At 37.9% G+C, this 27,064-nt stretch overlaps 2 protein-coding genes and 1 pseudogene across 2 annotated transcripts; all 3 read left to right on the top strand.

Annotated features, from left to right (window-relative positions):
• The first annotated feature begins 108 nt into the window (after nt 1-108).
• On the top strand, nt 109-8,262 carry LOC141290815 (cytochrome P450 2J6-like; annotated as a pseudogene).
• A 369-nt stretch (nt 8,263-8,631) lies between these two features.
• Nucleotides 8,632-16,759, top strand: LOC141290772 (cytochrome P450 2B4-like). The gene is made up of 9 exons (XM_073822882.1): nt 8,632-8,832; nt 8,940-9,099; nt 9,573-9,725; nt 9,843-10,003; nt 10,444-10,617; nt 10,830-10,971; nt 12,630-12,817; nt 12,896-13,037; nt 13,123-16,759. The coding sequence occupies exons 1-9, from the start codon at nt 8,638-8,640 to the stop codon at nt 13,311-13,313; spliced, it is 1,506 nt and encodes a 501-aa protein (XP_073678983.1). The 5' UTR covers nt 8,632-8,637; the 3' UTR covers nt 13,314-16,759.
• Nucleotides 16,760-21,294: 4,535 nt separating this feature from the next.
• Nucleotides 21,295-26,736, top strand: LOC141290770 (cytochrome P450 2B15-like). Its single transcript, XM_073822880.1, has 10 exons — nt 21,295-22,445; nt 22,671-22,921; nt 23,042-23,195; nt 23,288-23,440; nt 24,323-24,483; nt 24,782-24,955; nt 25,036-25,177; nt 25,756-25,943; nt 26,144-26,285; nt 26,372-26,736. Exons 1-10 carry the CDS (start codon nt 22,331-22,333, stop codon nt 26,560-26,562), a joined length of 1,671 nt encoding a protein of 556 aa, XP_073678981.1. The 5' UTR covers nt 21,295-22,330; the 3' UTR covers nt 26,563-26,736.
• The last annotated feature ends 328 nt before the right edge of the window (nt 26,737-27,064 follow it).

Here is a 27,064-nt window from a genome sequence, read left to right as displayed (position 1 = left end):
TTATATGACATACATTTGACAGTAATATTTTTTCATATAGTTAGTATTACTAATCTGGTTTTCTGACGTACATCAGCCCTGTTTATAACAGAGAATTTTGGCCAGAATTTGAAAGATTCTCACTAGATCTCGCAGCAACCTTATTCATTGTGCGGCATTTTCAAATGCTCCTCACTGCATCTCGCAGCAGTAACAGTGTTGCAAAATCAACGTTGGCTCCCGAATAAAGCTTTGTGCAAGTTTGTTTGCATTGCAGTCCAAGCTGATAAACGGTCAGCGCTGAGCAGCTCAAACGTGTCGTGTTAGTTTCACTTTCGTTTCGCGTGCCATTTTATGTTTCTCATCTGAGACAGAAATGGCAGAGCTTACGAGTTGAACAACGCGGTGGTCGCGCCAGTGTGACCGCTCACGAAAATTAGTAACACTGGCAGAAAAATTGGTCACAGTCTGGAGCCCTTTAATATTACCGCAAGTGTCCCGCGCGCTTCAGTACAAGGAGTAAACAAACCACGCGCCTGTACAATTCATTAACACAGAACCACGCATTAATTCATATTTAAACAGTCGGTTTTTGGCTTAATATTAGTCCATATCACGATTTGATTTAAATGTAATGAACTACCTTTGATTAATGCATCAAACTTTGACAAATTCCGTGACGTTCCGCGTTAAACTGTAAATTCCATTTTGACTGGATTCCGCGATTCCGTCCGTGTTTTCCGCATCGCAGAAATCATAAAGCCCTACATATGAGACATGCCGCCGTTTTAGCGGACAAACTGCTAGCACATTTGTATTTCTTATTCGCTGCTCTAAACAGTGGTTGCTTGTGGCAACACTGTTTGCATTCTGAGCCGCGAAGAAGAACTGGCTTCTGATTTGCTAGCGGGAATAACTTATATCTTAAGAAAATGGTATCGGATCGGTACGTGGGTTCAAGTACTCGCCGATTCCGATGCTAGATTTTTTTTGTGGTATCGGCGGCATTTCCGATACTAGTATCGGAATCGGAACAACCCTACTAGCAACATCATTAATGTATATAGAACCTCCCATTCTGAAATGGAAAACCCAGAGTTTCCCTCATTTCAGGTTTGACATACTCAGTTTTCACTTAACCTCCTTTCTGAAAAGGGCCCCAGATGTCAGGAGTAAATAACGACTGCTATGTTCATTATTACATCCAACAACAGAACACCTCAATCGCTCAATCAGAGTCTTCCTCTGCACCTGAGTCACACAATGGCGATCGTATTCGGACAGTTTCAGCTCGGTGAGGGTGGTGAGAAGCTCATGTCAATCAACTGTGTTTCGTCACAACGACAAGAAGCTGAGAATGACCTGATATTAAAAAGGGAGATTTACTTTTAAAGATTAAAAAAATACTTGCCTGTGTATATCCTTTCAACCCTGAAGGTCTGTTCTTTCACTATAAGGTATTGTGATGGCCACATATGGTCACTCCTGGAGGCAGCAGAGACGGTTTGCTCTGCACACGCTCAGAAACTTTGGCCTGGGGAAGAAATCTGTGGAGGAACGTGTGACAGAGGAAAGCAGTTACCTGGTTCCTGAAATGCTCAAGTTGGAAGGTTGTTGAGAATTTTAGTGTTTGTGTTCAGAAGTCTAGCTGTAATTTCCATTTAAATTAATTTAATCTGTAAGATTCTCTTTGAAGTATTAAAACAGTGCTTGCCAATGTCTAACTCATGGTTTTCTTTGTTGAAGGCAAGCCCTTTGACCCCCAACATGAATTGCAGAATGCCGTATCCAACATTATCTGTTCCATCGGGTTTTTGGGATTGTTTCAACTATGATGACAAGCGCTTCGCATACCTTCTGGAAATCATAAGAGAGAACATGATTCAGTCAGGGTCATTTATCGGGCAGGTATGAACAACTTCTAAATATGTTTTTAATATATAATTATATCCTAGTATCCAACTGTCATGGATTCACCGTTTGCATTCCCACAGGTTTTCGACATGTTGTTTTAACTCAACTGAACTTTACAAATAAGGCTGTAGGAAGTTACTCGACCAGGTATGCCCAGTCCTGCTTTTGGAGGTCCACCTTCTTAAAGAGTTTAATGCAAACTCTTAAACTTACTTGAAAAGTAAGTTTTTATAAGAATCTAAGCAGGTGTTTTGGAGCCAGTTAAAGCTAAACTCTGCAGGAAAGTGAAGCAGGAGCAGGACTGGAGGCTCCTGTAGTTAATGCAGAATAGTTATATGTAGATATTTTCTTTTCCAGGTGTTTAACTTGCTTCCCTTCATCAAACATTTCCCAGGACCACATCAGAAACTCTATCAGAAACTCTATCAGAACGCAGAGGAGTTGAAAGCTTTCATCAGGGACGCAGTCAAAACGCACAGAGAAACTCTGGATCCAGACAGTCCACGGGACTTCATTGATGCCTACCTGCTGGAGATGGAGAAAGTGAGATCAACATGAACAAACACTCTAAAACCTGTATAATCAATTTTTTGATGGTAGTTGGTGGTAGTTCCATTTCCATATTTATCCCGGATTGATTAATTGGAATTTTTTTTAGCACCAGTAGTGTTTTACAAGATGAAATGACAGTAAGCTGCTTGGGAACTAGATATGCTTGGGTAAATTGAAATAGTTTTTTTTTCCTTGGAGCAGCAAAAGTCTAGCGAGGACTCTACATTTCATGAGGATAACATGGTAATGTCAGTATGTGACCTATTCCTGGCTGGAACCGACACCACAGGGACCACCATCAGATGGGGCCTTATCTTCTTGATTGAAAACCCAGATATACAAGGTACTACTTAGGCTGAAGATGGTTTTGAGACGTGTCTTAAATATGCCCAAATGCATATATTAACAGTTGCCAGCTCTCCTGTTGGTCTTGTTTTTTTGTTTTTTGTTTTTGTAGTTAAATATTCTTTTTTTTTTTTCATTTCCCACAACTATTGTCACACATCTGTAGCATGCAAGATTTATGAAACTGCTGAGTTTAACATAAACTAAAATCTGTAAATGCAACTAGGGTGATACAGATTGTACCAAACAGGTAGTCCCATCCCAGACACACTATTATTTGAGCTAAAAGAGCAAGGTTTTGAAAGCACCACAGTGTGTCAACCTTCCAGTAACTTGTAGTGCCTTGCAAAAGTATTCATATCCCTTCATTTGTTTCACATTTTGTTATTGCAGCCTTATGTTAAACTGCTTTAAATAACTTTTTTTCCCACATCAATCACATACCATAATAATAATAATAATAATAATAATAAACAGATTTGTGACAACTTTGCAAATGTATTAAAAATAAAACACTGAAATAAGTGCATGAGTATTCATACCCTTACCGCTGTATTTAGCCTCAAGTCTTTTAGCGGATGATGCGACAAGCTTTGCACATCTGCATTTTGCAATTATCTGCCATTCTTCTCATCTCTTCACCTCTCAAGCTCTGTCAGGTTGGATTAGGGGCTGGCAGACATTTTATGGTTTCTCAAAAAATTTTTGAATGGGTTCAAGCCCAAGCTCTGACTGGGCCACTCAAGGACATTCACAGAGTTGTCTATAAGCCACTCTTGCTGTGTGCTTAGGGTCATTGCCCTGTTGGAAAGTGAACCTTCTGCCAAGTCTGAGGTTCTGAATGCTCTGGACTGGGTTTTCATTAAGGTTATCTCTATATTTTGCTATGTTGAGCTATGTTGAGCTTTCCTTACACTCTGATGAGTCCCTACAATGAGCAATATATGTATATATATTAGTGGTGGGCCGTTATCGGCGTTAACGTGCTGCGTTAACGTGAGACTCATATCGCGCGATAAAAAAAATATCGCCATTAATCTATTCTCAAAGTTGGGTTGGCAGCTGGGTCTAAACTACGTAAAATATGATGACTTTCACCTTGATATTTTAGCGCGGATGACGTATATCTAATTGAATTGCACTGTGGGGGGCGAGAACAAGTCTTCAACTTCTGTGAAATGACCACATCAAATGAGACGCGCAGACATGGATGCAGTTATGAAGCCGCTTCAGGGCAGGGCGTTGCTAGACCCTTTTTACTGGGGCACGTGCCCCAGTGAAAATCTGCTGTGCCCCAGTAAAATCTCAAATTTGAGTTATAATTTACTTTGATAATCCCGAAATAAAGACATTAAACTATATGCAACAACTGAATTGACGCTTCTAAAAGCAACGCAGTTTATTGGAAGACTATGCACGCAGATAGGCTATCCATACCCGCGCGCCTGTGTATTTTACGGGAACGCGCACGTCGTACAGCCTTTTGCGCAGAAGTACTTGGTTACACAAGTTTGTATAGTTAATTGTGTTGTAAATGCCATTGTCAAGCAGTTTGTAATGCATTTTGGAAACAGGAGATGAGCGCCTGGTCTAATGCGCCACCTGGCTTGAGAAACCCGTTCTCAAAGACTTACTTTTAGTCATTATTGGGGAGCACACATATTCTGAATGCCTTCAAATTAGCCATTTTAATCTAGATTAATCTAGATTAATTTCAAGATTTAATCTAGATTAATCTAGATTAAAAAAATTAATCTATGCCCACCACTAATATATATACATATAATATAATATAATTGAAATTTTTTTTTTTTTTCTGCTCCCGCTTCATTCAAGATACGTGTGGTGACATCGCTACAGTGAGACGCTCTGATTGGTTGACACACTCCGTCAAGTCCGTCAAAAGTTCAGCTAGCTGAACTTCTGCGTTGCTTGCGTTTGCTGCGTTGACGCTTGAAACGCAGGAAACGCTTGAAAAGTTGACGGATCCAACGCACACAACGCACCGCAGAGCCTCTGACGGACTCAACCATAGACTTCACATGTAATCTTGTCGCAACTGACGCTGTCGTTTGGGGCGGTGTGAACGCACCATTAGAATTGATGTTCATCAGACCAGAGAATCCAGTAACTCAATATTGTAATGCATTACTTTTAAAAGTAACTTTCCCCAACACTGTTCATTACAGAGCGATGCCATGAGGAGATTGTTCAGGTGCTGGGTTACGACCGCTTCCCCAGCATGGATGACCGTGAAAAACTACCGTACACTTACGCCACCGTTCACGAGATTCAGCGCTGTGCCAACATTGTACCCTCTGGCAGCTTCCATGAAACGACTCAGCCTGCAAAACTACGAGGATACGACATTCCCAAGGTAATGATAGGAGCATGGCTATGTTGCGTTTCTTGATTCATTTCTTGTTTTGCGAACATATGTTGTCTTTCTAGGGCACTGTGGTGTTTGCTAACTTAACAGCAATTTTAACCGATAAGGAGCACTGGAAGTACCCAGACATTTTTAACCCAGAGAATTTCTTAGATGATAACGGACATTTCTTCAAACCAGAGTCTTTCCTCCCTTTCTCCTTGGGTGAGTCGCCTGTGAATACCACTTCAGTAGACCATGAGCGAACACAACTAAGTTGATGCAACTGTTGTCTGTCTTTATTTATCAGGTCCAAGGGTGTGTCTCGGTGAGTCCCTAGCTAAGATGGAGCTCTTCCTCTTCACTACCTCTCTCTTACAGCGGATTCGTTTCTCCTGGCCACCTGGGGCGAAGTGCCCAGACTTGAATGGGATTGTCAGTTTTACCCGCTCTCCTGAGCCATTTGATGTCATATGCCACAGCAGAGGATCCAAAGAGTGATCCAGCAGTGCACTTTCCAACATTCATCATCTGTTTCCATCTGTTTTTAGACATACCTCTGCTACTTAAAGTGACAGTTCCCCCAAAATTGAAAATTCTGTCATTAATTACTTTTCTCATGTCGTTTCAAAGCCAAAAGACCTCCGTTCATCTTGACAGGGAGGAGAATTGTTTAATAAAGTTCTTGTTTTTGTTTTCTTTTGTGAAAAAAAAGTGTTCTTGTAGTTTCATAACATTACAGTTGAACCCCTGATGTCACGTGGACTATTTTATCGATGTCATTTCTACATTTATGTGACTTGATGTGGTAGTTGCCTTACTGTCTGTGCAAGGACAGAAAGCTCTCGGATTTCATCAAAATATTTTAATTTATGTTTCGAAGATGAACTGACCTTACTGGTTTGGAATGACAAAAGGGTAATTAATGGCAGAATTTGCATCAACTATCCCTTTAAAGTTAATAGGTTTAGCCCTGAATTAATTTTATTCTGGTTTAATAGGTTTAAAGAAAATGCAATTATAGGCCAATTTAGCAATTATAGGCCAATATCAATTCTCCGGTGTATATCGAAAATCTTGGAAAAACTTGTCTTTTCCAGATTACTTAATCATTTGGATGCCAATAATATTTTATACAAACATCAATATGGTTTTCGGAAGCGACACTCTACTGAGCATGCTCTCATTCAACTTGTGAACTACATTTCTTCAGCTCTTGACAATAAAAAAATTGCTCTTGGAGTCTTTCTGGACCTGAGTAAGGCATTCGATACGGTTAGTCACAATATTTTGATTGCCGGATATTTTGGAGTGCAGGATGCTGCCCTGAGATGGTTTAGAAGCTATTTAGCTAACAGAGAGCAATATGTATACCTGGAAGGCTATACCTCCATGAAGTCACAAATTATGATTGGTGTTCCTCAAGGATCAATATTGGGGCCTCTTCTATTTTTAATTTATATTAATGACATGGCCACGATATGTACCAAACTCCTCCCTGTACTATTTGCAGCTGATACAAACCTTGTAGCTTCTCACCAAGACTTCAATATTTTAATTAAAACTGTCAATGAAGAACTATCTTCCATTGTAGAATGGTTTCAATGGAACAAACTTACCCTCAATATAAAAAAAATGTAACTTTATGATTTTTTTGTAATACTAACAAACATTACCCAATAGAATTATTTAAAATATTTATTAATAACATTCAAATTGATTTGGTTCAGCATACTAAATTTTTAGGAGTCATTATTGATAGTGGTCTTAATTGGTCTGACCATATCAACTTCGTATCTAAGAGGTCTGCTAAAATGCTGGGTATATTGAGGAAGGTTTGTCCTTTAATTCACTCCTCAGCTTATTTAACCTTATATTATAGTTTTTTGTTCCCATTTATTAATTATTGCAACATTGTCTGGGCAGCTACCTATACTACTCACCTGAAGAAATTAACAGTCATACAGAAGAAATATCTCAAATTTATTTCCCATTCAAATAGATATGCACCCTCTGTACCCCTTTATAATAAATTCAAAGTTCTCCCTATTGACAAGGTAAATATTTATCAAACATGTTTATTTATGCATAAGTTTATATATAGGAAACAAGATCTTCCAGATACTTTTCAGAATTTGTTTATCCCCACTTCATATGTACACTCATATCAAACTAGACACAGTAACAACACCTTACTTTTACCCTACACGCGAACTACAAGACATCAATTTAATATTTCGTTTAGAGGTCCTAAGCTCTGGAATGAATTAAGTCCATCTTTGCGATCAATGTCCTCTTATTCTGCTTTCAAAAGGCATTTGAAGAGACTTCTGTTGCCAGCCTGAAGCCTTTATGTACTCCTTTCTAGGTATTATTAATCCTTTTGATCATTGGTTGCTTGCTCCTTTTGCATTTTACCTGGATTGATCATCTTTTTTGTTATTGAATTTGTTGTTTATGCTTTTGCTTTGTTTCATTTGTTGTTTTGTTTTTTATTGTGTGTTTAGCCTGTATGTCATGAATAAATATGAATAGGAGTGGAACTCTGTACAAGCCTAGAGTGGCTTCGTTCCCTCCTTGCACAGATCTGTACGTGTACTAAACTTGTGCTAAACCACTAAACTAAACTAAACTAAACCTATTTGTTGTAAAGTGTTGAATCATCTGATGTAATATCAATGTAACACTAAAGTTTTTTTTTTCTATCATGTTGTAATTTCTCATGTGACTGCTTATATTACAACATTCAGTCCTATACTGGTGTAAACCAGATTTGTATCTTGCAGTCATGGTTCATATTCACATGGAGTCGCAACACACCCTGTGCATGTGCATGTTGTTGAACCTGTTCAGTTAAAGTATTCTTATACTAGATGCATGTTATATTATCTTTCTGACAATATTTCATCAAACCTTCAGTATATTTTATATTGTACATGCATTTAAACAGTTTAAACATGTAAATATTAGTATGGAAAATTACAATTATATAAATATACTCTTAAGAATAAGGAAATACAATATGGAATAGGTAGAAGGGAAATTCACTGTCATTTCGCTCTCACCTTTACACACCTATTGCATAAACCCAATAATAAAGACAAGATTAGAGTGCAGTTTTCATTCACTGTGCTGAGATGTAATGTCAACAATCTACACCATGGTAGTCGACAGCTTTGAGATCGTCAATTATCTACTAAACTTGCGTAGCATGTATTCTGCAGCTTGTTTTTTCTCTTTGCAGTGATTGAACCGCATTTAGATATATTTACTGCATACATGCAGTTTTTTTTTTTGTTCATCATGTTTTCAATGCTTAAAACCTTGCAGCTTTATTTGTAATGACTAACAAAACTATGCAAAAACATGAACCGGCATGTCAAACTCCCACTCTCACTGTCTCCTCCCCCTGTTGATCTGTCTTTATAATGCTCACGGTCATCCGCTGCTCATGTTTGTCTTGAAATGAATCTGTCATCATGTGGATGACTCTCATGAAGTTAGATCTGGCCTCTGTAGGCCTGGCTCTGTCTCTGGGCTTTATTTTTATGGTTTTGTTTGAGATCTTTAGGATTCATTCCTATAGAGGTAAAACTCCACCTGGTCCCAGACCGCTGCCTTTTGTGGGAACCATACCACATTTTTTGTTGCGGCCAATGGAGTTCATAACATCGGTGAGTATTTGCTTTGAGTGTAGAGACTTTGTTTTTGCGGAAAATATCTAACGTTTACCTGTTCATCTTTAGTTGTGTTGAATTATTGTGATGTCTTCTCTGAGCAGCTATCTCAGTATGGAGAGATGACCACTGTGTATCTCGGGAGACAGCCAGCGATATTCCTCAATACAATCGAACTTGCGAAGGAAGCCATGGTCCAAAATGCTTCATCTTTTTCAGGAAGGCCACCTATACCACTTCTAATGTGGATCACTGAAGGATATGGTCAGTACTGCTGAAAATGAATTGGTGTTGTAGGGTGTATTAGTATATCCAAATTTCAATCAAATAGAAGCAGCAAATTAATTGCAAGATTGTTGATGGATGTTGAAACTAAATGATCTCCATTATCAAGTAGATGTCATGGCAGACTATGCTAGAATCAAAAACTAAAAGAAGCTTCTTGCATAGTTTTTGGTGTCTGGTTGAAGATGGTCTTGATCATTTGAGCAACTAGTCAGTGAAGTTGAAGTTTTGATCTTGATGTCTTCAGAAACCTTTAAAGACTGTGTAAATGTAAAAAGCCATCTACTGCGAGTCTAAATCTAAGACTCTACAAACCATTGGGGCCAAGGTCAACGTGGTAGACCTGGGTAGTCGAGATAATTAGGGCTATGCATCCATTTAAGTTGTCTGTCTTTGTTCAACGTGTCTGTGTATATCCTTCTAACTCGAAATGTCTGTTCTTTCACTATAAGGTATCATAATGGCCACATATGGTCACTCCTGGAGGCAGCAGAGACGGTTTGCTCTGCACACGCTCAGGAACTTTGGCCTGGGGAAGAAGTCTGTGGAGGAACGTGTGACAGAGGAAAGCAGTTACCTTGTTCCTGAAATGCTCAAATTGGAAGGTTATTGAAAATGTATTCTCTGTTATGTCAATTTAAATGCATGTATTAGGCAAGATTCTTTTTAAAGTATTAAAACAGAGCTTGCCAGAGACTAACACATGGTTTTCTTTCTTGAAGGCAAGCCTTTTGACCCCCAACATGCAATTCAGAATGCTGTATCGAACATTATCTGTTCCATCGTGTTTGGGGATCGTTTCGACTATGATAACAAGCGCTTTGCATACCTTCTGGAGATTGTGAGGGAGAACATCATTCAATTAGGGTCATTTATTGGACAGGTATGAATAAGTACGACTATCCTAGTATCCAACTGGATTACCACAGTCAAGTGAGCCACCATCTGGATTTTCCTGCACGACTATTTGTGGGTTGACTGCATGTTCGCAGATGATGGCTCACTTGACCAAGGCAACTGAATCAGAAGGTCGATCATGTTCACTGTCTGCATTTCCACGGGTTGTCGACATGTTGAGTTAACCTCTACTAAACTGCACCAATAAGGCTGTAGGCAATTACTTGACCAGGGATATCCAGTCCTGCTCCTGGAGGTCCACCTTCTTTAAGGGTTTAACTCAAACTCTTAAACTTACTTGAACAGGCTCATCAGTGTCTTTATTGTTATAAGAAATTAGGCAGGTGTTTTGGAGCAGTTTGAAGGTGGAATTCCAGGAGCAGATCTCGAGGCAGAATTGTTATATGTAGACTTTTTCTTTTCCAGGTGTTTAACTTGCTTCCCATCATGAAACATTTCCCAGGACCACACCAGAAAATTTATCAGAACGCAGAGGAGTTAAAAGCTTTCATCAAGGATGTTGTCAAATCGCACAGAGAAACTCTGGATCCAGACAGTCCACGGGACTTCATTGATGCCTACCTGCTGGAGATGGAGAAAGTGAGATCATCATGAACAACCGCTCTAAAACCTGTATAATTCACTCTCGTTGATGATAGTTTGTGGGAGTTACATTCCCAGTGCTAACCCTGACAGGTTGACAGGAGTTTTGTTTCAGCACCAACAATATTCTAGAAGTGAAATCATGGTAAGTTGCTTTGGAAGTACATATGCTTGGTTAAACCAAATGCTTTATTTTTTTTTTGGAGCAGCAAAAGTCCAATGAGGACTCAACTTTTCATGAGGATAACATGGTAATGTCAGTAACTGACCTTTTTCTGGCTGGAACTGACACCACAGCGACCTCCATCAGATGGGGCCTTATCTTCTTGACTCAAAACCCAGATGTACAAGGTAATGTAGCTTAAACAGTTGATCATGGTGCTGGGAAATGCCAGGTTGATTCTCCAGGAATGCATGAACTGATAATGTATATCTTACATGTTCTGTTTTTCTGCTTTAGATAGAAACTACTGCCAAGTTTGTAAATGCCTAAATTCCCTAAGCTCGGAAAGTTGCCCCCCCACGGGTCATACTAGGTGATGACCCGTGCCCAAATTAAGGGTGAGAGGGTGCATCGCGACAGTAGCTGTAAAGTTCATAATGTGTTCTGTTCCTTTGCGTACAGTTCAAGGGTTAGTTCACCTTAAAAAGTGAGAATTCTGTCTTCTATCAAAGGTTATAGCTTTGTTTGAGGACCAGACCAAGTTTTTTTCCTTTATTCACTGAAATCCCCTTCTGCACAGTTCTCAAATCTCATTTGTACAGTATTTCAGTACAGCATGATCATATAACTATTGGTTTTGAGACAAACAAAACATTTGGTATTATCAAACTTGGTGTGACGTGTCTTGAATATGCTCAAATCCATATATATTAACAGTTGCTGGGTCATGGCTCTCCTGTTGGTCTTATGCTGCTTTGAAGATTTCTGTACTATAATATTCTTGTTTCATTTCCCACAACTATTGTCGCAAAGTGACATTTATTTTAGAATAAATTGCAAAACCTGTAAATGCAAGTAGGTTGATACAGATTGAACCAAAAAGGTTTAGTGAGAAATTATTTGATCCACTGCTGATTTTGTACATTTGCCCACTGACAAAGACATGATCAGTCTATAATTTTAGTGGTGGGTTTATTTGAACAGTGAGAGACAGAATTACAACAACAACAACAAAAAATCCAGAAAAAAATGCATTTCAAAAAAAGTTACAAATTAATTTGCATTTTAATGAGTGAAATAAGCATGTGATCCCCTATCAGTCAGCAGGAATTTTGGCTCCCAGGTGTCTTTTACACAATTAACAAGCTGAGATTAGGAGCACTCTCCTAAAGGCAGTGCTCCTGCTGTCAGCTTGTTACCTGTATAAAAGACCTGTCCGCAGAAGCAGTCAATTAGATTCCAAACTGTCCACCATGGCCAAGGCCCAAAGAGCTGCCCAGGGATGTCAGGGACAAGAATGTAGACTTACACAAGGCTGGAATGGGATTCAAATCTGTGAAGGGAGATAAAGGTTCGAGCTGCCAAACATCAGCCTTAAAACCTTAATGACTTGGAGAGTATCGGGACAAAATCCCTTCTGAGATATGTGCTAATCTGGTGGCCAACTACAAGAAAAGTCTGACCTCTATGATTGCCAACAAGGGTTTTGCCACCAAGTCATGTTTCACGAAGGGATCAAATACTTATTTCACTCATTAAAATGGCAATTAATTGGTAACTTTTTTAAAATGCGTTTTCTGGATTTGTTTGTTGTTATTCTGTCTCTAACTGTTGAAATAATCCTACCATTAAAATTATAGACTGATCATTTCTTTGTCATTGAGCAAACATACAAAAACAGCAGGGGATCAAATAATTTTCCCTCACTGTAGTCCCATTCCAAACACACCATTGGATGAGCTAGAAGAGCAAGGTTTTGAAAGCACCACAGTGTGTCCAGAGGCGTACTTGTACTAGTAGTGTAACATTGGAAAACATATGCTCATCAGCTTTTGTTTCATTACAGAGCGATGCCATGAGGAGATTGTTCGGGTGCTGGGTTACGACCGCTTGCCCAGCATGGATGACCGTGACAAACTACCGTACACTTACGCCACTGTTTACGAGATTCAGCGCTGTGGCAACATTGTACCCTCTGGCGTCTTTCATGAAACCACTCAGCCTGCAAAACTAAGAGGATATGACATTCCCAAGGTAATGAATGGAACATGGCTGTGTTGTGTTTCTTGATTGTTTTCTTAATTGTTTTGATAACAAATGTTGTTGCTCTAGGGCACTGTGGTATTTGCTAACTTAACAGCAATTTTAACCGACAAGAAGCACTGGAAGTATCCAAACACTTTTAACCCAGAGAACTTCCTAGATGATAACGGACATTTCTTCAGACCGGAATCTTTCCTCCCTTTCTCCTTGGGTGAGTCACCTGTGAATATCACTTCAGTAGACCAAGAGTGAACACAACTAGGTTGGTATGATTGTTGTTTGTCTTCATTTATCAGGTCCGAGGGTGTGTCCCGGTGAGACCCTAGCCAAGACAGAGCTCTTCCTCTTCGTCACTTCTCTCTTACAGCGGATTCATTTCTCCTGGCCGCCTGGTTCGAAGTGGCCAGACATGAATGGGATTGTCAGTATGGTCCGCTCTCCTGAGGCATACGACATCATCTGCCACAGCAGAGGATCCAAAAAGTGATCACTTTCCAACATTTATAGGAGTTTCTATAGTTGTTTTAAAAAAAACTTGTAGCCTGAAGAATTTAAATTCCAGTTCATTAGTTATGGTTTGGATAAAGTGAAATATATTCTGTACTTATTGTAAAATGTAGAATCTGATATCATAACAAATTACTTCAGTGATGTAACACCACTGTAAAAGTTATTTTTCACTTTGGATGTAATCTCTCATATGACAGCTGGTATTGTTACGGACAGGTCTAAACTAGATGTATATCTTGCCAGCATTGGTTCATATTCACATGGAGCCACAACACACCCTGTTCATGTGCATGTTTGAAATTGTAGAACTGGATGAATTAATGCATCATGTAAATTATTGTATGCATTTCATGTACAGTGCCCTCCACTGATATTGGCACCCTTGGTAAATATGAGCAAAGGTGGATGTAACAAAATAAATCTGCATAATTTATCGTTTTTATCTTTCATTAAAAAAATTCACAAAATTCTAACCTGTCATTAAAGTAAAGCAATAGAACCTGGGAGGAAAACTCATTATGAAATAAATATTTTTATCTCTAGTTCACGCTGGCCACTATTATTGGCACCCAATTATTGCAACGTCCTTTTCCCAAGATAACAGATCTGAGTTTTCTCCAACAATGTGTAATGAGTTTGGAGAACACCTGAAAAGAGATCGGAGACCATTCTTTCAAACAGAATCTAGACAATCTAGATTCTCCAGAATCTCTCTCTTCCCAGCTTCATGTTGGTGCTTTTTCTCTTCAGTTTCAGTATAGGGTTCAGGTCAGGGAACTGGGACGGCCATGATAGAAGCTTCATTCTGTGCTCAGTGACACAATTTTGTGTTGATTTTGATGTTTGTTTTGGATCATCGTCCTGCTGCAAGATGCAACCATGGCCCAATATAAGATTCCCAACAGAAGCGGTCAGGTTTTGATTTTTTATCCCTGTCTGCACCAAAACCTTCTGGAGGGTTAGCTGCCAAAAGCCCATTTTTAGTTTCATCTGACCATAGAAGCCAGTCCTGTTTGAAGTTCCAATCATGTCTGACAAGTGAATATGCTGGAATTTGTTTCTGGATGAGCCAGGAGGATTTTATTTATTTATTATTATTTTTTTCGTGGTGATGTGGGGACTGTTTGATCATTTTATCTTAGGCTTTCTGACCCCGAGACTCAACAATTCTCTGCAATTCTCCAATTGTTATCCAACTGTGAGTCTTTGGGCACTCAAACTCTCTGCCTTATTGTGCATTAGGATGATATAGACACACATCCTTTGAAACATCTTTAGTTGATTGGAACTTCTTAATTATTGCCCTGATGGTGGGAATGGGGATTTTTAATGCTTTAGCTCTTTTTTTACAGCCACTTTCTATTTTGTGAAGCTCAACAAACTACTTCTGCACATCAGAACTATACGAGAACAGATCTTTTGTTTTACTCCTTGTGATGGATGATTAAGGAAATTTGGCTTTTGTGTTCCTCATATTTATAATCCTGTGGAAAAGAAAGTCATGGCTGGACAATTTTATACCCCTAGCCACCCTGGTGTGCTAAAAAAAAATGTAATATTAATGGGAATATACTTCAGAGATATTTTACTTAGACACATTTCTAGGGGTGCCAATATTTGTGGCCAACGTGAACTAGAGAAAAACATTTATTTCATAATGAGATTTCCCCTTCAGTTTCCACCGTTTTACTTAAAGGAAAGGTTAGAATTTTGTGAATTTTTCGAATGAAAGATCTAAAGGATAAACAATGCAGATTTATTTTCACTGTCACCTTTGCTCTTATTTACCAAGGGTGCCAATATTAGTGGAGGGCACTGTATATGCCTTCAACGACCAATTCATTTGAGTTGACAAATCACACAAATGCTTTAAGTATAGTAATTTTTATTATTATTATTAAAATTATTAAAAATATAAAGGTTACAAGTTCTTAGTTACAAGTTCTTACGAACATTTCTTCTAAAACATTTAGTAGAATGTAGTAAAAACATGATATAATCTTTTAAATATTATATTCCAAGACTAAGAAAAACAATCTCTGAGTTGACTAATCACAGTTCATGCAACTTCCTCAATTATATTATTTCCTGATTTGCACATGACCACATACAAAAATTAAGTGCTTTTGTGGTCTTCAAAGATATAAACATAATATATTAAAAACATTTTTATAATATATTTTAAGAATACACAATTTTTAAAAAGGTTAGTTCACTCAGAAATGAAAATTCTGTCATTAATTAAAATTCCACCCTTGTGTAGTTCCAAACCTGTAAGACCTTTGTTCGTCTTCAGAACACAAATTAATACATTTTTGATGAAATCAGAGAGATTTGTGGCCTTCCATAGACAGCATTTTTGCACACAAAATTCTCATAGCTTCATAAAATATGGTGGAACCACTGATGTCACATTAACTCTTTTGTTGATTTTTTTTTTTTTTGTACCTTTATTGGCCTTGAACATGGAAGGACCATTGCTGTCTATGGAGGGCCAGAAAAGCTCTTGGATTTTATCAAAAGTATCTTAGTTTGTGTTACAAAGATGACCAAAGGTCTTTCTGGTTTGGAATAGCGTGTGGGTGAGTAGTGGGTGAACCAAATGAAACTCGAATATTTTGCTGATGATTGCTGCTAAAAAAAAATGGTCAATTATTGTCATGTTTTGGACTGTACTAATCTGTCGGACCAGAAAAAAACATTTGGAGTACCATAGACTGCCAGAAGTTATAGCATATCAAGGAAAACTTGAGGACATAGTGTTTGTTCTTATCATTTCCAGTCAGGTAGGTAAAATATTAGGCTAATATCTTAATTAACACTGCTCGTACGTATCTTTAACACCTATAACCTTTAGTTTGTCAAAATATTGTGCCCTTTCCAGCTTCCTAAGTCCTTCTCTATATGATTTAGCAGCTTTCACATATTTTTTAATAAAAATAAATCTGAGTACCTCCAATATGGCTGCGAATCCGGGTAACTGAACAAATCTTGATGTAAGTGCAAACCCTCTATTCTGTATACTTCGGTAGATACTATGGTACTCAGTAATTACCATGTATGATATTTACATGATGCCAATTCACTGTCATTTCACACTCACCTTTACAAACATATTGCATGAACCCATTAATAAAGACAAGATTAGAGTGTACAGTTTTCATTGGCTGTGCTGAGGTTTAATGTCAACAATCTACACCATGGCAGTAGACAGCTTTGAATTAGTCAATTATTTACTAAACTTGCGTAACTTGTATTCTGCAGCATGTTTTTCCTCTTTGCAGTGATTGAACTGCATTTAGATATATTAATATTTTCTAGTTGTTTTTGTTCATCATGCCTTGAATGTTTAAAACCTTGCAGCCTTCTCAGTAATGACTAGCATAACTGCAAAATGAAAAAATAAATCGGCATGTCAAACTACCACTGTCTCCTCCCCCTGTTGATCTGTCTTTATAATGCTCACGGTCATCCGCTGCTCATGTTGTCTTGAAATGAATCTGTCATCATGTGGATGACTCTCATGAAGTTAGATCTGGCCTCTGTAGGCCTGGCTCTGTCTCTGGGCTTTATTTTTATGGTTTTGTTTGAGATCTTTAGGATTCATTCCTATAGAGGTAAAACTCCACCTGGTCCAAGACCGCTGCCTTTTATGGGAACTATACCACATTTTTTGTTGCGGCCAACAAAATGATTGTTGTTGTCTTCATTTATCAGGTCCGAGGGTGTGTCTTGGTGAGACCCTAGCCAAGACAGTGCTCTTCCTCTTTGTCACTTCTCTCTTACAGCGGATTCATTTCTCCTGGCCGCCTGGTTCGAAGTGGCCAGACATGAATGGGGTTGTCAGTGTGGTCCGCTCTCCTGAGGCATACGACATCATCTGCCACAGCAGAGGATCCAAAAAGTGATCACTTTCCAACATTTATAGGAATGTTTCCATAGTTGTTTTAAAACAACGTGTAGCCCCGAAGAAATTAAATTCCAGTTTTTAAAATGTACATATGTGCTGTACTTATTATAAAATGTAGAATCTGATATCACAACAAATTACTTCAGTGCTGTAACACCACTGTAACAGTTTGTTTTTTCACTTATGATGTAATCTCTCATATGACAGCTGGTATTGTTACGGACAGGTCTAAACTAGATGTATATCGTGCCGGCATTGGTTTATATTCACATGGAGCCACAACACACCCTGTTCATGTGCATGTTTGAAATTGTAAAACCGGTTGGGTTAATGCATCATCTACATCATTGTATGCATTTCATGTACATGCCCTCAACGACCAATTGACAATGACAAAACACACAAATGCTTTAAGTGTAGTAATTTTTTAAAATCGTATTATAAATATAAAGGTTACAAGTTCTAATGAACATTTCTTCCGAAACATTAAGTGGAATGTAGTTAAAATATGTTAGAATCTTTAAAATATCATATTCTAAGACTAAGAAAAACAATCCCTGAGCTGCCTAATCACAGTTCATGCAACTTCCACAATCATATCATTATTTCCTGATTTGCACATGATCACATACAAAAAAAGTGCTTTTGTGGTCTTCAAAGATGTAAACAATATAGTAAAAACATTTCTATAATATATTTTAAGAATACACACATTTTAAAGAGTTAGTTTACCCAAAAATGAAAATTCTGTCATTAATTAAAATTCCACCCTTGTGTTGTTCCAAACCTGTTAAGACCTTGTTCGTCTTCAGAACACAAATTAAGACATTTTTGATGAAATTCGAGAGCTTTATGGCCTTTCATAGACAGCATTTTTGCACACAAAATTTTCATAGCTTCATAAAAATATGGTTGAACCACTGATGTCACATGGACTATTTTGTTGATTTTCTTTGTGCCTTTATGGGCCTTGAACTTGGAATGACCGTTGCTGTCTATGGAGGGCCAGAAAAGCTCTTGGATTTTATCAAAAGTATTCCAAAGATGACCAAAGGTCTTTCTGGTTTGAAACAGCATGTGGGTGAGTAGTTAATGACAGAATTTTCATTGTTGCATGAACTACCCCTTGCTCTCTGTTCTTGATTGAAATCCAGTCACACTGAAAAAAATGCTGTGATGTATAAAAAATATCCAGGTTGTCCTAGTTAACGAGATTGTCTGTGGTCACAGTTTAGTGGAGAACAATGTTTACATTTGTAGTAATGGCTTTGGTCACCTAGTCAAATGTCCAGTTTGACTGCGATGTATTGTGGGATACATGATCTGTAAACAATGGCTATCCCTCCAGACTTGTCATGTCCTGTGGTTTAGTACCAGCGGGGAAAAGGAATGTCTGGACACCAACTCCTCTTAGTGTCACCACATCAGGCATGGATGCCAAGAGCTGGCGGACAGAAGCGTAGCCATCCAGCACCTTAGAGTCGACGAGGAGCCGACAGGATCTGCGTGCTTTGCTCAAAGTGACACCATTAGGATTTTGGGCCATCAGGTCCCGAAGTGCTTTCTTCAGCTGCATCAGGTCAGTGCTTGGTTCTGGGAATGGATGGATGAATGAATAGATAATATAACATCTGACAAAAACTGGTTACTGCAATTGTAGCACACGTGACCCTGGACCACAAAACCAGTCATAAGGGTGAATTTTTGGAAATTGAGAGGTATACATCATCAAAAAGCTGAATAAATAAACTCTCAATTGGTGTATGGTTTGTTAGGATAGAACAATATTTTGCCGAGATATAAAGAAAATCACATTTAAAGTTGTCCAGATTAAGTTCTTAGCAATGCGTATTACTAATAAAAAACGTTTTGATATATTCGCGGTAGGAAATTTCCAAAATACCTTCATAGAACGATTAGAATGATTTTTGGAATAAAAGAAAAGTCTATAATTTTGACCCATACAATGTATTGTTGGCTATTGCTACAAATGTACCTTTTTTATGCTACTTAAGACTGGTTTTGTGGTCCAGGGTCACATATAATGTGCAGTAAGCTATAACTTGTATAATAACACTGGAAATTCTCAAATAATAGTGGTTACACTGTGGTAATACTATAGTGTGTATTCACAACGCTTGCATATTTAGTTGATTATTGCTGTTGAAAATGGTCAGTTATTGTCATGTTTTGGGCTGTACTAATCTGTCGGACCAGAAAAAACATTTGGAGTACCATAGACTGCCAAAAGTTCTAACATAAAAAGGAAAACTTGAGGATATTGTGTTTGTTCTTATCAGTTCCAGTCAGGGAGGTAAAATATTATGCTAATATCTTGATTATTACTGCTTGTATGTATCTTTGCCACCTATTAACTTTAGTTTGTCAACATATTGTACCCTTTCCTGCTTACTAGGTCCTTCTATATATGATTAAGCAGCTTCCACACATTTTTCCTCTGGTTTAGACAGCATAAATTAGTAGAACAACATGTATCCGAGTATCAGTAAACTGGTCAAGCTGGTTATTTGGCTGGTTTTAGTTGTTTGGTCAGCTGGTTTCCCAGCCTCACCAGCTAAGTGGTCAAAACTCCTTTTAACAGCCTGCTAAACCAGCTATGACCAGGCTGGAAAAACCAGCCAACCTGCTTAAATTGTACTTCAAAGAACTTAAAATAATACCACGTTAAATGTTTAAATATGGTATTATACCATGGTCCAAAACAAAGATGGGTATTTTATAAATTACCAGCAGGTTTGTTCCTTAAACTGTGCCTATAGATGTCGCGTAAACTGTAATTCTCTATGACTAAAACTATCAAAGTAGTTCTAGAAGTCTAACATTTACTTACGTGTATCGGATGATGGTGGTGCTCCCTTGGCGAGCACTTTACTGTACAGCATCGCACCGTTCTGTGTCATCTTTAACAAACCTTGATGACAGCGAATTGTTAATGTAAAGCGTTAAAAATCACCCGTTTGGTAACGTATCTATTGTGTACAAATCGATAAAACAAGCACAACCTATTATTCCACTGGCTTTTACTTCTGGCATTTAAACGCTATCGAAACTAACATATGATTCATTTGGGTCCGAATCATTTTATTGAATCGACTCTTTTGAACTTTAGACTCATTGAAGCGTTTAAAACTAGCTCAGATATAGCGGTTAACAATATAGTACCTAGCCTTGGTTAATTTATTGACATTTATCAGTGGATTAAAGAGTTTGTTGGCATCACCACTTACAAAAAGCACGGCAAGTTTTATTCGATATATTGTAAAAGTGGTGTTCTTTGAACTACCACACAGAATAGCTAACAGTAGCACTATTTGTACACCAGTTGTAAAAGTGTATATATTAGTCAGCTGTCTTTGAAAAACTGCATTTGTAAGGTCTTTTGGTGGTCTAACGTTAAGTTTAACCTGTAAAGTTGCAGTTTTGCGGTTCGATCGATTCGTTCAAAAAGAACCGGTTCCTAAGAACGATTCGCGAGCCAAACTTTACGCTTTCGTTTTCGCCTTCGTTTTCAAGGAAGAAGCCCAGTTTATTATGTTTCTTCGCGTTCAGACATCGCCTATTAGTTTATCACGGAAACGTGCTTCAGAAATAGGGTAGAGTGGGGGAAAACGCCCCCCTGGGGTAAAACGCCCCCCACCTATTTTTGCCAAAATAACCACTAGAGAAAGTCAATATACATTTTCACTGTTGCTATGCACTACATTGACAACGGGGATAAACAAATCTCCTTGGAGAAGCTGAAACCAGCGACGTGTTTTAAGAGAAGAGGATTACGTGGTAAATGCTATAATTTTCCGATATTAGTAAACAAGTGTTTAAGAGAATATAGTTCTGTAGGATACTACAGTGATGTATGATACATGAAAAGTGAAGTGTGTATTTTGAGAGGATATGTTATTTATAAGGAATATAATTGTCTTTTAAAAATTATAAAACAATTTAAAAAAGACATAGCTTGTGGGGTAAAACGCCCCCTCCGCTGAGGGGTAAAACGCCCCCCAGACATAAATATAGACATAAATATGTTATCATAGTAATTATGATAGAGATAAACCGTGCCCGGTTTATCTCTATCATAATTACTATGATAACATATTTATGTCTATCAAATTCTTTGTTTTACACTTAATGCAGTATAACTAGGTGGTAAAATAAAAAAAATAAAAAAATTACCTCAACATATTTGTTTGCATGGCTTAGTTATATGTATAAATATAAATGTTAAAAAATTTGGATATTTTGGACATTCCTCAAATAAATATAAATATATATACATGTTGATACATTACTTGCCTTTTACTTTTAGAGATTAAAAACTATAGTCTGTTCATTTTGCTGTTGATCTATGAAGCAAACTGGTTGGTAAGAAAGGGGGCATTTTACCCCACTGCTGGGGCAAAACGCCCCCTTTGTACAAAAATATGTTCAGTCAAAATACTAATTAATTATGAAGGCTGAGCAATTTTAATATTTGGTGAATAACTTCTGCCATAGTCACTCAAAATCAGGATGGCAATTCTAGTCACATTTATGTTTTGTTACACTGTAATGTCACATTTTCCTTAAGGGGGGGCGTTTTCCCCCACTCTACCCTACCGTTCAATTTAATCTAAACGATAAGCGTTAGTTTATTCTTTTTTCCTGTGTTCCTTTATCTGTGATGCAGTTTACGCTAACAGTTCTCTCCCAACATTATGAATGGTCTAAAACAAACTCACTTTTTTTTGACAATTTTACATAAGATAGGAATTTGCTAAATGTGGAAGTTATTGCATGATTGATATAGTTGAACTAAATGATTGCTAGGCTATTCACATGAGATAGACCTAAGTAGCTACTTGCGGAAACACCAAGGTTTCGTCAAATAGCCTGTAATATCGCCTAAATGTGTAAATGAGGTATCGTATTGCTTGACGTTGCATCAGGTTAATTTCAGCTTCACCTTTGTCCGACTCCTAGTTGTAGCCTACTTTTCTTCTCACCTTTACACACTCTTGCATCATGTGATTGATGAGGAACAATTATCCTTCCTGATTAAAAATCTGCAAAATAATCAGTCTTTTATGCACAGCCATTCAGTCTTCGAGCATGTCTCTTCTTCTGCAGCAAACCACTACTTGGGAACTGTTGTGAACTTGGAGAAATTCCCTCTGGGAAAGGAAAGGAAATGGGAACAGGGTGTGTTTTCCTTCTTTTGTAAGCAGCTGCAATGCTTAAACCTTCTGTTTTGATTGTTCATAGATTAGTAGTTTCAGTTGTTTGTTATGCTTGACATATTAGGATGAAGGTAGGCCTACTTCTATATGCATTCATTAACTCATAGGTACACAACTGAAAGGGTTAACTGCATGGTACACTCCCGCACTGACTCCACCCTCTTCCACCTTTTCTGCTTTTATAAAGTTCACCAGCTGGCCGCTGTCCTTGTGTTAGTCTTGAATGAACATTCAAGTGTCATCATGTGGACGACTCTGGTGAAGTTAGACCTGACTTCTGTGTGTCTGGCTCTGTTTCTGGGCTTGATCTTAATGCTTCTGTTTGAGATCTTCAGGATTAATTCATACAGTGGTCAAACTCCTCCTGGTCCCAGACCTCTGCCTTTCGTGGGAGTTTTACCACAATTAGCAAAGAATCCAATGGAGTTCATAAGATCAGTGAGTCTTTGCTTGGTAGTTTCTTGGTAGGGATTTAACATTTAACTCTTATGTGTTTTAAAATGAAATGTTACTACATGTTTAGAATGTAATAACACCTTTGTGCTCTTCTATGAGCAGGTGTCTCAATATGGAGAGATCTCTACTATGTACATCGGGAGGCAGCCCACAATAGTCCTAAATACAATCCAGGTCACCAAGGAAGCACTGGTTCAGGAAGCCTTCTCTGGAAGACCAGCTATGCCTCTTATAGAATGGATAACTAACGGACTTGGTCAGTAACATTGTTTAGATTTTTGAAATGCTTTCATTCCGTTCATTTTTGGTTCCCCAAAGAACATTTCAGTGAACAGTTCTCTTTCATAGGTATCATAATGGTCACGTTTGGTCACTCCTGGAGGCAGCAGAGACGCTTTGCTCTGCACACGCTCAGGAATTTTGGCCTGGGGAAGAAATCAGTAGAAGATCGTGTGTTGGAGGAAAGCCGCTACCTGATTGCTGAAATGCTCAAAGCAGAAGGTATGAAATGTTTATGCTCTACTTGAACACATTCCACAGTATCAGGCTGCGAACAAACTTGTCTGTGCTTTCAAAGGTCAAACAGCATCCAAGAACAACTTCTAAAACATTTCTTGTATTTGTAACAATAATAATGTTGACTTTTACCGATATGTAGGGGTTCAAGCGTATAACACTGTAACCCTATTGTAAATCTGATAGTGCAGACCAAACCAGAAGTTGTGGAGACCTGAAACTTGGAAAGATGGTAGTACTCACACCACCGACAATGTCACCAATGCTCACCCCAATTGGCCTGACGGGGGCGCTACAGCGATCAAAATACGTAATCGCTCATAAACAATCACTCGCAGGCTTAGTTTTCTAATGTTGATGCAGTACATTCTCTGGACTCTCTAGGTCAATAATTATCAAAGAAATGTTGGAATTTACCCTTTGGGAAGCTATAAGGAGGTCGTTTAGAAAAGGGGCCTGTCCAAATCCAATCCTATAAAGCCTAAAGGAAAACTCAAAACTTCATGGCACATGCGACAGGTGACTAAACAAGCATGCAAAGTTTTAAGGAGATCGGACCACAGTTGACGCTATAACAGTTAAAAAGGTCTCAAAAGCACGGCATTTCTATGGTTAATTACGTGGATCTGCCAAAAATGTTTTTTTAAATCTTTGACTTAGGTGGTTACAGTCTTGTAAATAATGTATTTTTTGCATGTGTTCAAATACCTTAAAGCACTTGAACATCACTGCTTGCAAGCCCCAGTAATCACTGCTTGCAGCTATATTTTCAGTGTTTAAATTCAAATTTCTATTTGCGTTGGATTGGATATAAAAGCACAGATCTTTTCCACACTTACTGATTCATGTTTTTTTTTTTTTTTGTAGGCAAGTCTATGAACCCCCAGCATCCTATACAGAATGCGGTTTCTAACATTATCTGTTCCATCGTGTTTGGAGATCGCTTTGACTATGATAACAAACGTTTCTCATACCTTCTGAAAATCCTGAATGAAAACTTCATGCTCGCAGGGTCACCTGTAGGACAGGTATGATCAAATTCTCAGTGTTTGGCATTAAGTTGATTTATTTTTATTTGTAATTAAAAATCACCTTTTGTAAAAAAAAAAAAATTATTATACATGCATCCCTACTATATATCACTGTATTATCACTGCATTCTCTTATGTATTTTTGCATAAAGTTGGGTGCAATTTAGTTTAATGTATAGTTGCATTTATAATAATTGTTTTTTTTTATTATTATTCTTATTCAAGTCTTTTAATATTTCAAAAACGTCTTAATCATGGCAGGTCCATGATCTCATAAATAGTTTGTCTCTCTTAGATTTTCAATTTAGCTCCCTTCATCAAGCATTTCCCTGGACCACACCAGAAGGTCATGCAGAACGCCACTGAGTTACTGGGTTTCATCCGGGACGAAGTAAAAGAACACAAGGAAACTCTGGATCCAGACAGCCCTCGAGACTTCATTGATGCCTACCTGCTGGAGATTGAGAAAGTGAGATTGCCATTAATGAAAGCGTTCTCATTTATGCATGTAGCTTCAGTAAACTGATGGATTTGTTTCATGTGGAGCAGCAAAAGTCCAACAAGGACTCCACGTTTCATGAGGAGAACATGATGATGTCAACAGCTGACCTGTTTCTGGCTGGAACCGACACCACAGCGACCACCATCAGATGGGGGCTCATCTTCTTGATTCAAAACCCAGATGTACAAGGTGCTAAAGCCAAACATTAGCATTAGATAAGATCACCACAGTCTTGTTCTAGAGGGCAACATGCAGTTACTTATGCAAAATGTTAAATATTTGACCAAATTAAGAGGAATCATTAAAAAACATAATTTTTTTTATTTAGTACTGACCTTAATAAGATATTTCACATAAAAGACATTTATAGTCTACGAGATAACATAGTAGTTGAATAAAAAAAAAATAAAAAAAGACCCTGATCAAAAACACAGCTGTGGATCATTCAGGTAGCTATTAAGAATCAAGCCTATATGGGTAATTTTTATAAATTCAGCTACTATTTTCTCCTGTGGACTATATGCAAATGTTTTTTTTTTTATGTGAAATATCTTATTCAGGTTAGTACTAATTAAAACCTAACATGCATTTTATAAGATCCCTCTTATTTTGGTAAAATAAGTTAACAATTTGCAGATTCTGCAGGGTGAATGTAAACTTTTGACCTTAACTGTAAGTGAAAATATTCTGCAAACAAAGAAAAACTCATGTTTAAGTTTAAGAGTGGCTGGTTTCTAAATCTACTTCCCTTTTGTCACCTAACATAGAGCGATGCCATGAGGAGATAGTTCGAGTGCTGGGTTATGACCGCTTGCCCAGTATGGATGACCGTGACAAACTACCGTACACATACGCCACTGTTCACGAGATTCAGCGCTGTGCCAACATTGTACCTCTTGGAGTGATTCATGAAACGATTCGTCCCACAAAACTATGTGGATACGACATTCCTCAGGTAATGAATGGAGCATGGATGAGTGAATGAAAGAGGTTAAGTCATGATTAAATGCAGCTTGTAACTATATAAGATTATGTAAGAGTGCTCTTTGAATGTCGTGACTGATTCTAGTATGAAACATGGAACTAGACAGAGTTTCATTTGTAATAAGTTAAATAAACATCTAAACTAAGCTAAACTAAACTTTCCTTATTCAGGGAACTATGATCATGTCAAACCTAAACGCAATTTTCAGTGATAAGAAGCACTGGAAGCATCCCAACGCCTTTAACCCGGAGAATTTCTTAGACGAAAACGGGAACTTCTGCAAACCGGAGTCTTTCATAGTCTTCTCGCTTGGTGAGTCAGGTGTTTGTGAAATTATTAAAGGGTTTTAACCACAAGGAAAAGTTACTGGACTCATTTGTGTGTTTTTTTTTTTTTAGGTCCTAGAGTTTGTCTCGGTGAGACTCTGGCGAGGACGGAGCTCTTCTTGTACATCACATCTCTCTTACAGCGGATTCAATTCTCCTGGCCGCCTGAGCCACAGTCCATAGACATGGATGGGATCATGGGTGTCGTCCGCTATCCTCAGACCTACAACCTTGTGTGCCGCAGCAGAGATACTAAAGATTGAGCATCAGAAACATACCACATAAAATCATTTATTTTCAGTTTTTGCAAATCAAATTAAGTTAATTTTACTAGTTTTAGATCTGTAAGTTTGACAATTTTTATTGTAATAGCTTTATAATGAATTGTATTTTATTGTATAATAAATGTAAGTGCTTTTACTACAGTTGAAAAACAATGTGCAATCGAACAGTTCTCATTTAGTAAGTATCTTTTGTACCAGAGTTTATAGGTGGAGCCAAAACCCATATGTTCATTTGTGTCCATGCGTTTAAGTTGTAGAATTGGTTGAGTTACTATATCATGTTACTTGAGTAATCATGTTGTGACATATACAGCATGGTCAACTTCCAGAGGCTGAACAGATGGTAATGGACAATCATGCTAAATTTTTAACCTAATATCAAATTGTTGTACATAAATGAACAGAGAGTACTATTTTAAAGGAATAGTTCACCCAAACATAACATTAAGAATACATTTACTCACCCTAAAGATGTAGATGA

The sequence above is a fragment of the Garra rufa genome, chromosome 18, assembly GCF_049309525.1.
Source record: "Garra rufa chromosome 18, GarRuf1.0, whole genome shotgun sequence".
Taxonomy (NCBI): domain Eukaryota; kingdom Metazoa; phylum Chordata; class Actinopteri; order Cypriniformes; family Cyprinidae; genus Garra; species Garra rufa.
The sequence above is the reverse complement of the archived record's forward strand: the minus strand, read 5'-3'. Positions and strand labels throughout refer to the sequence as shown.

Bases quoted from the DNA above. Each gene is read 5' to 3' on its own strand.
- LOC141290770 (XM_073822880.1), top strand. From the start codon at position 22,331: ATGCACAGCCATTCAGTCTTCGAGCATGTCTCTTCTTCTGCAGCAAAC. The intron at 22,446-22,670 runs GTGTGTTTTCCT...GCTTTTATAAAG, and splicing joins GGAAAGGAAATGGGAACAGG to TTCACCAGCTGGCCGCTGTC. The intron at 22,922-23,041 runs GTGAGTCTTTGC...TTCTATGAGCAG, and splicing joins CAATGGAGTTCATAAGATCA to GTGTCTCAATATGGAGAGAT.
- LOC141290772 (XM_073822882.1), top strand. From the start codon at position 8,638: ATGTGGATGACTCTCATGAAGTTAGATCTGGCCTCTGTAGGCCTGGCT. The intron at 9,100-9,572 runs GTCAGTACTGCT...TTTCACTATAAG, and splicing joins GTGGATCACTGAAGGATATG to GTATCATAATGGCCACATAT. The intron at 9,726-9,842 runs GTTATTGAAAAT...TCTTTCTTGAAG, and splicing joins TGAAATGCTCAAATTGGAAG to GCAAGCCTTTTGACCCCCAA.